At 44.6% G+C, this 11732-nt stretch overlaps 1 protein-coding gene across 1 annotated transcript in view; it reads left to right on the top strand.

Moving 5' to 3' along the window:
• LRIG1 (leucine-rich repeats and immunoglobulin-like domains 1) overlaps positions 1 to 11732 on the top strand; it is a gene marked incomplete at its 5' end in the record, with an annotated part of 53026 nt that overhangs the window by 4976 nt on the left and 36318 nt on the right. The window contains one exon of the mRNA XM_009868417.1: positions 51 to 125. Within this exon, the coding sequence (XP_009866719.1) occupies positions 51 to 125 (75 nt within the window). The remainder of the gene's footprint in view (positions 1 to 50; positions 126 to 11732) is intronic.

The following is an 11732-nucleotide window of genomic DNA, read 5'->3' as shown; positions in this document are numbered from 1 at the left end:
TGTCCCCTGCTCCCCTGCATGCTTCAACAATTGATTTCTCTTTGTTGCAGGCGACTGAACCACAATGAGCTGACGGCCATTCCCTCCCTGGGAGCTGCTGCTTCCAGCGTCCGCTTTCTCCACCTGTAAGTCCCTGCTGCCTCTGGCAGATTTGAACGTTTTGGCTGCTTGTGGGGTGGTTTAGCTGCTGCTGACCAAGAGTTTTGGGTGTGTCATACCCACTTCTGCTCACTCTTCAGATTTTGCTAATTAAGAAACATCTTGTGGAGTCATGTGATTTGAGTCAGACTGGGCTCATTTTATGTTGTGCTTATGGTCAGTGGTAACTTAAGTCAGTAAACTCAACAGGTTAGTTGCATATTGGGTAAAATTACTTTTTCCTTATCTGTCTTTGGATTTCAACTATTTTGTCATACTTGGACTATTAAATGAGTATATAATTTTACCTTTTCTATTGCTATTTTTTTCTCCTAGCCTTGTTTTGGTCATTTCTTCTTCTCCTCTCTTAAAGCCAGAAAATATTCACATTTTAATCATTCAGAGAACTCACTCTAGACTCCTTTTTATGGTCTCTTTCAACTTTTTTCTTGAGAGAGTGATTGGTGATTGTAGGGCTAGATCTGCAGAAGCTTTAAGCTTCCTAACTTTGGTAGTTTAGGTGCCTGCAAAAGTGTTGGACACCTGAGAGACCTTGCATCAGCCACTGAGGATCTCAGGTTAAGGATGCTGCTGAAGGGGAGTAAAAGCATTATAATATCAAACTTCTCAGTACCTTAAGAATATGGATTTCTAAAATTACTTTTGCATGTGTCTGCTTGTAATGCACACGGAGAGGGAATTTTGCTGAGGTATGCATGATACCTCCCAGGTTCCTGGAAAGGGGAAGTGGTTACGGCTAATAGGGACTCCAGCAAAGTGCTCGAGCAGATCAAGCAATGCCTTCCAGCACGTGTGGCCTTGGGGCATACACCCGCAGGCAGGTGTCCCTATTTGTCATGGATTTTCTTCTCCGTGTAGTGCAAGATGCCTGTGTCCGTATCACCAGGTTAATTGCCCTCTTGTGCTCAAAAGGTTCTGACTTACTGTGAGACAACCTTGATCTATTGACTGAAAGTACATTCCTATTACTTAAATCAAGGGCAAAACTGAGTGAAATGAACTGGCACTGTTCCTGCTCTTCCATTAGACGGTGTTAAAATATGCAAAGCAGAACTACTCCCTCATTGTCTTAATTCAGTTTAGGGATCTTAGCTTCAAACTGATACCCGTATCTTACTCCTGGCGTGAAGTGAGTTCAGTTTTTTGTTTGAGATATGGTGCCTTTGATCTGGTGCTTGGGTACGCTGTGTTCCTGCAGAGCTTACGAAGGGCCAGAGTGCTCCTCTGCTGTCATCAGTGCTGGACCCGGCAAGTGTCTCTGTCAAATGCACAAGTACCCACTTCACCTCCTGGGTGGAGGAGGTGATTTGTGTCTCGGCAGTTATCAGACCTGTCAAACGTGTCGCATGCGACTGGTGTGAAACCAGCTTGTTTGATTTCTGCCTCCTGCTTCAGCCTCTCCCTGCTTGCGTGACCGCACGGGAAGCCTGGATGTGTGATGCAAGGGCTGCGGAGCGGGGCGGGAACTCCCTCCAAGCAGGATCCCTTGTTCGAGGCACGATCCCCTGACATGAGAGGCCATCTGCCTGCCACTTGAACCCAGCTTACCAGGCTGCTGCATAACCCAGCGTGTTTTGCATTGGGATTCAAAAAGAAACCCCTCCAGAAATTCTGATTTATTGGTGGAAAGCTTGCATACAATTTACCATCCAGGATATAGTTTTAGGCCCCCCAAATCGACTTTTCTTTCACATGAAGTCTATAAATGATCCGAGTTTCACAAGCCCCTGTTATTTTTGCTATTAATTTAGCTGTTGGCAAAGGACCAAATTGCTGGAGCTTTGTTGTTGTTTTTTTTTAATTCCTGAAATGAAATAAGCAGTTTGGAAAGGAGGAATAATGACTGGTGGAAGGCAGTAGATTTACAGCTCCTCTGAAATTTCAGAGTGATGCAGAAGGAAGGGGAAGCCAAATGATAAAAGGACGATATTCTAAACAGACCTGCTTAGTATCACTTTCCAGAAATCTGTATTGCTTTCCTCAGCTGCTACACATAAATAACTCTGATAGTGGGATTTGTAATGCTGCTGTCATACCTCTGTAAGAAGGATCTCTTTGTTTAGCCTGTTTCAGAGAATGCCACTTTTTTTCCCCTTTGCATTTCCTTTTTATTTTTATCAGAAGTAAAAATCTGAAAGATGTTTTGAAGTACCTACTTTAATCAATACTGCTGACTAGCTCACACTGGAATGGTTTGCTGAGGAAGTGCAGCTTTCTCCATCCTTGGGAGTCTTTAAGTCAGTTGGATGACTTCCTAAAAAATGGTCCTTTAGTTCAACTCTGGGTTAATGGGCTTGATACGCAAATTGTTGAGTAAAGTTGTTTGGCCTTATGCGATGTAAGGAATCAGATTATATGGTCATACTGGTTTCTTCTGGCCTTCAAATCTGTGAAGTAACAACAGGGGAGGCTGCCAAACCAAACCCAGGGCGAAGACTCCTAATGAAGGTTGTGTGCTGACAAACTGCTTTATGTTTAAGTATATAGTGTTACAGTGTATTCTTACTGCTAAAGAAAAATAAATACTTTTTTTTTCCAGTGTTTAGAAATGGATGAAGTGTGTTTACCTCACAAACCTCTGAAGTAGGCTTTGTATATTGCATGTGGTTAAGTATTTCCAAATGGCTGTGAATGTATTATAACAGCAAGGGTTGTGTATTTGTCAATTAAAATAGCCTATTTGAATGAGTTACTTCGCCTCCTGTTCTTCCTGAAGTGGGGAAGAGACTTTTTCTCTTTTTGGTGCTTGAGGAAAGAAATCTGCCGTATTGCCAAACTCTTAATTTTCCATAAGGGTGTTATTTTTAAATGAGTTTGATCACTTTGCATTTCTTGGTTTTGGGTTTCTCCGACCACCACCCAAAATTTGCTTGGCCACACATATGTGTGGACCATGGGCCAGTTATGTATATACGTAGGTATGTGGGAATCTGTTGGAGAGAGAATTCTCAAGGCTTTCTGCAAATCTTCAGATGTTTCAGGCTGCAGATGGGTGCAGCCATAACATGTATTGAACATGTTATTCCCTAATATGCTGCCATGAAGTTTAGTTCAGTTTAATTATTCCTTGAAGAGACTGTTTTTTGCTTTGCACATTGAAAATACTGCCAGAGTTATTCATCTCAACAAGAGCAACCATAAGGGGCTTGATAAGGCTTTTAATAGAACAGAAGGGAAAAATAATCTTATGTATGGGTTACCAAATAAAGACAGACATTAAATGCAAACATCTGTTAGGGCAAACAAAAGCCAGGAAATTCAGCTGGGAGGGAGGGAGACTGAATCTGGATTCATTCCGAAATTACATTGGAGTAGCTGAGAGGAGACTCTTGCTTGAAATTCCCACAGCATTTGTAATTTAGCTACAGTTCCTAGACTTGGATGTTTGGGAGTTGATGGCAGGATGTTTTCACTGACATGCACTTGGCTGAGGATTTCCCTTCCCAAGGTTCTGCTGCAACTCAAGTGTGTTAACTCTGTAGGCTCTCAGGCAGACTCTGTTACCTGATCTGGTGGGAAAGGGAAGGGTAGAATAAACCGTGCAGCAGAGCTGGATCTGTTTAGATCCACCTTTCTCCCTAACTTAGGTGGAGAGTCTCTCAGCCTTGCTAGCTTGCCAGGAAAGAGGGAGGACCTGAGCTGCGATCCGCTCCGCATTAGTGTGTTACTACAGGTTTCTCACAAACCCATGTGCAGGTGTGAGCTCAGGCAGCACTCTAGGGCTTCTCTGCCACTGCTTCCTCTACCCACGGGTGGGTGAAGGGATGTCTGCACAGGGTGATGGAGCTGGATCCTTGTCCTCTGCCTTGGATCCGAGATGACCAGCCCGGTACCATCGGCATCTCCCGATGCAGGCGTGCCCGCACCGGCTGCTGCGTGGCTGTTGGCTCAGTGGAGAGCCTGCTGGCCAGACCTCTGAAGGGAGCATGCTCTGCACCACATCCTTAGCTGGCTAAGGAAATAAAGAAGTTAACAGATTAAATGCTTAAAAATAACTTTTGTTTCTTTCGCTCTTAAGTCCTTTAAGCCCCCAACCATTTACGAACAAAGGGAATAGTGACCCGTGGGAGTCAGCTGTACCTTAGCAACAGCCAAAGCTGTTTGAGGTGCTTTGGCCCCACGATCTTGCTCTGAATAAGCACCGATAACAAGGAAGTCAGAATGGGGATTTTTGGAGCAAAAGAGTGTGAAATAGGATTAGCTGATTCACAGAGGATGCAATGACACTCAGCAGCATGTTTACCGGGGAAGGCGAAATCAATAGGACTACTCTGCTGCCAAACTGAGCATAAAAGTCTCTTGAAGAAAATCAATCTTCTTTACAGACTCATTAATGTAAAGATCAATTCACATTAAACTGTAATTAAACAGAGAGGGCTAATAGGGGGAGGGTAAGTGATCTGCTGTGCCACAGGCAAAATACATTATGTAAAATTTGGAAACTAAGTAGGTGGCGAGTTGGAAGCTGGGAGCAGCAGGGAACGTGCTAGGTCTGCTCGAAAGGTGTGGTGAGCTCAGGTGCTGATTGGAGCAGCATCGTCTTCATGAAAAGGAGGTTACTCTGTGATGTTCCATCCAGATGTTGGGATTAAGATAGGTCAAAAATGCAGCCAGTAATTTCTGCATCAGGAATAATTTTTCCATTTGAATTGCATGATTTCTTGGAGAGCTTTTCCTCCAATTGTTGGAAATTTTGTTATAATTTTGGTTGAATTAGTCACATTGTTAATAGTGTGACCCGTGTTTCTTGTCTAACTTCTGCTTTAATTTTCATTGTATCTCATTAGAAGTTCCTGCTGGATGAGAGTTGACTGGGCTTGGGAGATCCCTAACATGGCAGAATGGGGATCATACTATCGATCCTCCTCCTGGCTGTTGCCTCATGCTTTCTTAATGAAGGCTTGGGAAAGTAACTTATTTTAGTACCATTTGTGCTGCTTCCTTGATGTTGTCAAATGGGCTTCACAGAGCCTCTTTCTTAAAGACTCCTGTGGTCTATTAGATTCTTCGAGCTGCCGTTTTGCTTTCACCCAAGACGAACGTGTGTTACTGTGTTCGTTGCTGAAGCAGTGCTAGCAATCTTTGTACTCTGCTGATCCAAGTGTGATCCTGCAAGCATGCCTGTGTTTCTGCAAGCTTCTCCCGGGAGCTGACGTGATGACGTTGAGACGTGTGACTCCTGTTCATCTCTGCTTTTAAAGTTAAGGTGGTGAACACTTGGCTGAGACTCGGGAGAACTTCAGCTTCAGTTCCTGCCCATGGCAGCTTCCCTGGGTGATCAGTGTTAAAGGAAAGAGCTCGAAACTGTTGGCAGAGCACAGCTCGAGCCCAAGCTGGTCTCTACATGAGGGGTGAGCTCACTTCATGTTCCTCATTGGCCTCAGAGTATAAAGCTCTGTGTAGGCGGTGTTGATGTTTAGGAGGTTTGGGCTTAAATGAAGAATGGAGGTTTGAGCTAACACGATAGTATAGATGCAGCCTTGGAGGCCCTTTGTGGCCTGGGATCCTGCTGTGCTAATCGCTGTGCCAACACAGCAACTGCCTTGACCCCCAAGAGGCTTAGTCTGCAAGTCATCTTTGCTGGAGTTAAAAAAGCATGATCTAACAATTAGAAATAAGGAGAATACTCTGTTAATTCCATCTGGGTCACAGCAAGCAGTTTTGTACTCCTAAGCACAAAATCCAGATGACTCAGATGCAGCCGCGCGCGGGGTCGGGTGAAGTCAGCAGGCTCTGCTTGTGTGCAGGACACGTCTTGGGCAGCTCAGGAAAAAACGTGCTGCTCTCCATGCTGCGTAATGCCTTGCACAACGGAAACTTTCTCTGGTAAGTAAGGCAGAGTAGATATGCAGGTGTAGATCCACCAGTGGGAACAGATTCACTCCCAAGCCCTGCTTACATCAGTTCTGATGTGGTGTAATGTCTACGAGGACTGATTCTCCAGTGTTTACTCAGGCAATTCCCCTCAGAGGCTGGAGAGAGTGTTGCTTTCTGTGGGTTTGATCTATGCTCCAGGCTGCTACTCAGCTTCTATTTCTGAAAGCGAGTATATTGATGTGGAAAGGTGAATAGGAAGAATGCTGGCAGCCAGGCTGCTCAGTATGCAAGCAACTTACAGGCATAGGATTTTCTGAAACCCACCTCTGCTGTTTGTTTTGCTCGGAGTTCATAGTAAGGCTCTGATGCGTAAAGTCTGCTAGGTTTTGAGGCCAAAGACTGCAATAGCCTTTCCCAGTGGAGGAAATTCTCATTAATCATGTGCTCCCAAGCACCAGGAGAGACGCTGTTTTGACTTCTCTTTCGGGCTGTTGGAACTGTTCTAATCATTTGCATGTCCTCTTGCAAGCTTTCAGATATAATGTGAGCGCGTGGAAATGGCAAAGGATCTGAGGCTATTGCAGGGAAATGAGTAATCATTTCTTCTATAAAAGCAACAGCAGTTAAGTAGAGAGTCCTCAGACTCAACAAAAGAGCATCAGAAAGCAATCCGGGCACACACAGAGCAGTGTAAAAACTGCCCAAAGGCAAAAGATAGTGAAAGTTGGTGACAGCTCATGGAATACCAGTTACCCCTTGAGGCTACTTGATTTACTGGTGAGGATGACAGTTTTGTGCAGGGGTGGCAGCTTCTTCTGTGAGTAGAGCATTGCTTTGAGCTGGGCTAGGTCTGCTCTGATGGCCATGCCAGGTTAGTGTTTATTCTGGAAGAAGGAGAGGACACAAGTGGTCTTGTGAAATGGAGCACAAGATCAGGAGCTGGAATACTGGGACAGTACCTTTTTCATGTGTGCCCACATGTATTCATCACACCCCGAGACCTGCCGCGGGCAGATGTAACTCATGAACATTAAAGCATCTTGGGGTCTGTTGACCTGCCGCGGGCAGATGTAACTCATGAACATAAAGCATCTTGGGGTGCATTATGTGTGGGCAGGTGTCCCATACAATGCACGGGACTGTTCCAAGTTCTGTCCTCTGTACATCAAGCCTGGGTTAGTTGTTGGGATCATAAGCGACCGTGATCTTTTGTTAAGGTCAGTGTGAAAAATAGCCTCGTGTTTGAGCCTTAGAATAGCCCAAACTTACTACTATTAATATCTGTGGTAGATTGACTGTCTCATTTAATGGCATGTGGCAAATAAAGCGTGTGTCCGCAAAAGCAATTCCTTTGTTAGTCTTCACAGGCTGAGCAGATTTCAAACATAAATAACTTGCTGAGTTGGAAGTTTTTTTAGATTATTGGAGTTTCCTGCCTAAAAACTGCTAGTAATGGCAATTCAGTTTGCTCAGGGGTGGGTAAAAGCAGAGTTAGAGCTGTAATAAAAGCAAGTTAAATTATTTCTGGGTAGAATTCCTTACCTATTTTTCTCTCTGAAAGGTTGACTGAGTTTTGTTACAACATTGCACAAAATCAGGAAACAATCAGTATGTGTTGTGTTTCTACTGACTGTTATGTTTCTACTGTGATTGCCTAGTTAGTTCTCATTATCAGTTGTCAGTTTATCCTGGTTATTAGACCAGTGGTACTTGCTCAGAGCATCAGAGAGATGCCTAGCAAGGAGTAAGAAAAGAAGTGAGGGTAGAATTGTGATTTTGATTTTTATTTTTAAGTGTGGTGCCATAAAGCACTTGCCAAATCTCCATTTTGTTTACCTTCAGGCGTTCCTGGAGGGCTTGAAAACAAGTAGTGGCTTTTAGTTCCTCTGCATGTAACAAGGCTGAGATTGTTTCAGCAGAAGTGTTAAAAAATGAATCCTGCCCACTTTGTTCAAAGCCCAGTGAGTAAAGCATCAGTTTTGCCATTTATCTCCTGCGCTGTACGATGCTTAACGCTTCCGTCATTGCTTCCACTGGCACCATTAGGAATAGTGTGTAATTCAGAGTAAAGAAACACTGGTGTAAACAGCGTTCACTAAAATGTGATCCTGCTATGTCAAGGTCAGAAAAGATTAGCAAAAAAAATCCCTAGAAAACTCATTTTTTAACTGAATGAAAACTGGCCATGTGCTGGATTTTCTGTTATTTTTAACCCACGTTAAAATCCTCTGCAAAAAAAATAAATCTGCAGAGATGTACAATAGAGACTACATGAGAAGTTGTGATTTTACTTGAAAAAAAAAACAGCCCTGCTCGAGGTTTGCAGGGTGGAGAAGCTGATTGCTGGTTGAGGTAGATGAGAAAGTGGTCAGTCATACTTCTAGATGAAGTGATCGTTTAAGAGGCTGCCCTCCAAGTGTGTGCATAAAACTTGCTTGTTAACAGGAATTCCACGTGAATATTGATCGGGAATAAGTGGTTGGGTGAGTACATGTTCTGCCTGTCAAACCATTTAATGTTTCAATTGCACATCAGGGAAAATAGCAAAGGCAGCTGGAAAATGAAACAGGAGTGCAGGGGCGTATGAGTGAAAAGACAACTGTTCTAGTGGCCAGATCCAAGCAGAGAAAAATAAGTTGGAGAGAGGGGAAGAATTCAGAATTGATGGCAAAAGAAAGAATCTATACATAGCTCATTGTTTTTAGACTTAAAATACCTTCCCCTGTCCAGTCCATATCTGCAGATCGCATGCTGTGTGGAAGCAGTTGCTGAATGGAGGAATAATTATCATAAACAAGCAGGGGAGATTAAACTTGCTGTAATTTTTAAGTGCCCTGGAAAAGGAACACCTTTTGGTGATTTTATTGAGACCTTTTTCCCCTCCAGATTATGTTCGTGAGACAGCCGTTGTCTTTTTTCAAAATAAGAGGAACTGAAGAAGTAAGTGGTCTTATTAAAGAAGCTCAAAGAACTTATTGGCTAAGTGGTGGTAAACACTTACCGCTGGTTTTACGAGATCTGCTCTAGGGAAGCTTGAACAGATAGTGTGTTACACCAGCCTGGGTTAGCACAATAACGGTTCTGCTTCAGAGCTCAAATATTCTGTTCCCTGGGTCTTTTGATGCCTTGTTCTGCCCTTTCCTGAAGCCATCCTTCCTGCTTGACATGCTTTATTAGTAACAGGGTGCCTGGACTTGCTAAGAAGAGCTGTTTTCTTTGCTAACTTGACCGTTGCTTTCCTACATAGGAGCTATTCCTTCTTGCAGGCTGAATGCTCGCAGCCAAGGAAGAGCTCGCAGCAAAGCCTGCCCAGAGGCTATCCCTGTTCTGGTGACCTGCTGACAAGACAGATAAGCCCTTTCAACAGAGCACAAGTGTGTGTCATGTTGGAACAGACTAACCAGCCAGCCTATCTGCATCTCTGAAGTGTTAACAGGAGTTTGACTGGCCGGTCAAAAATGTCTTCCTCCAGCTGCTGCCTTCCTCAAGGGGCAACTTCTGCGGCATTCTGTGAGACTTTGAGAGTTTGATGGTTTCTGGAGAGTATATATGTTAGAGTGTGTTGTCCTTTATTTACCTGCCTTTAGCGTCAGAGTCACAGAGGTGGTTAAATCCACCTGTTTTCATTGTCAAAGGTGGGAAAAGCCTCCGTGTCACATCATGGCTTTCAGGCACAAACAGTGCATGCTATCAAGAAGTCTGCTTGCAATTACAGTTTAGATTAACGTTGCAGCATCATGGGCAGAGTCGTTGCATTTGGTTTGCACTTAAATTGCTTCTCCGATTGTGTATTCTTCCTCCTCACTCCTGCAGAGAGACAAAAGCTAAACAAAGCCACCCACAAAACGCATGCACTCATTAGGCTGTGGCAGATCTTCTTTACTTTGATCATTTATTACACAAAGAGAAACTAAAATCAGCACCAGGATTTAAGGATAAAAGTGCCTACATGCCCTGTGATCCTGGACCCTACTGGCTTTCAAATGAAAATGCTGCCCGTGTTGATTAGAAGCATAAAACTTGTCTGCAATGAAAATGAAAAGAGGCTGCTGTCTCTGCTTGAGAACGGGACAGGGTAACTGCCTCAGACTCTGCTCTGGCCTAATTAAATTGACATCTGGGTGGGATCTGATTCTTACTGTTCTTCCTTATGATAAGCCTGACTCATCTTTGAGGCCACTTGTAAGGATGGGGAGGGCTGGGCAGCAGCCCCAGCATGGAGTGGCTCCTTGTGCTGGGTGCTGTGCGGGTCTGGGGCTGTGGAGGGCAGGAGAGCGGCAAACCAGTAGAGGTGAAGCTGAGCTCTTTCTTGACTTCAAGGACTGGCTTGTGCATTCAGTTTGTGACAGAAAATCGAGTTTGACTGGCATTTATCAGCAGCAGAAGAAAGCCCTCGGGGCGAAAGTGCAAGAGGAAAAGCCAGTGGTAGAGCAAGACACTAGCAGACCGAAGACGTAAGATGTACAACACAGAAACACCAACCTGGCTGTCATCTGCTGGTGACTGAATGACCCCTCTCAAATACTGATGCAGCCCTTCCTCCAGAGAGGCTCTGCTGAGCCCCACAGCCGCATTTGCACAACCCGTGCAGAGCCATGTGGTTTCCTGCATTCCAGTATGAAAACTGCCAATTACCTTATATGACTCTCTTCCTTCTATTCCCATAGGACAATTCTCATCCTTCTTACCAGAGTTCAGCACTCAGCAGGGCCTGTCCTCTCCTTTGCAGCCTTTCTCAGCACTTTTTCCAGGCTGAGTGAGGTCAGGGAATATGTGGAGATGGAGAGCGAGAAGAGCAGTTGCTTGGACTGAGAACTGAAGGAGAAGAGAGTGAAAGTACAGCAGAACTATGGGTGTTGACAAACTGGCTGTTTCAAAACCAGCATTTATTATGCTCATTGACTTAGAGGTCCTCTCCCTCCCTGGTGCCAGAGTAGCCTGAACTGCTTTGAAAGTGGGGCAGCAAGATCCCTGACCCTATCCTTGGCAGGTGCATCGTCCCGCTGAGGGATGCACACAGTGACTCTGGAGATAATCCAGAATCATATGGTGGAAAGTCAAAAAAGCGTAGTCAAAGTAAATGCAGATCAAAGTGAAGGAGAGAGCTTTTAAAAATTGCATCACATACCTCAGTGGATCTAGCACAGATCTTAAGGTCATCTAAAAAGTCAAAAGTTTACATAAAATGTTGCTAGTGTACAAATATCCTGAGAGAATATGTATCTCACTGGATGTGGTGGTTTCAGTTATGTTAGAAGAAAGGGTTTCCTTCATGCCGTTCATACTGAACCCAACAAAAGCCCTTAATGAATGCTGATCAGATCCAGGCCCTTGCTTATATCCAGTTGCTGAGAGAGTTCAGCTTCTTAAGGAGTACGCTTGAGCCCTGCCTAACTCTTACCCGCATGGCTGCCTTATGAATGAGTGAGAGTGTGCCTGGCAGGAGGAAAAGTCTGCCCACGCTCAGGTGCCCAGGGCCCGAGAGTGGCTCTGAGGCTGCACCAGGGCCAGCGGTTGCAGTCCATCAGTCTGAGAGGCAGGGGAGTTTGGTCCTAGGGGTGGCCAAAGAGTAACCCTTAATAGATAGTGAACACATAGCCCTCGAGTCACGCTGGTCTCACGTGAGTAGTTGACTGCAGTGATCTATTTGCGTGAGGAATAGTTGCTTGTGGGAATAAGGAGTTCATAGCACAGCCCTTTGCACTGCCACGGGCTTGACTTGCAGGTGGCTGCTGCTCCCAGGTCCAAAGGGATGA

Source organism: Apaloderma vittatum, unplaced genomic scaffold (assembly GCF_000703405.1).
Source record: "Apaloderma vittatum isolate BGI_N311 unplaced genomic scaffold, ASM70340v1 scaffold20584, whole genome shotgun sequence".
Lineage (NCBI taxonomy): Eukaryota > Metazoa > Chordata > Aves > Trogoniformes > Trogonidae > Apaloderma > Apaloderma vittatum.
Note: the sequence above shows the minus strand (reverse complement) of the source record. Positions and strands in the feature narration are given on the sequence as shown.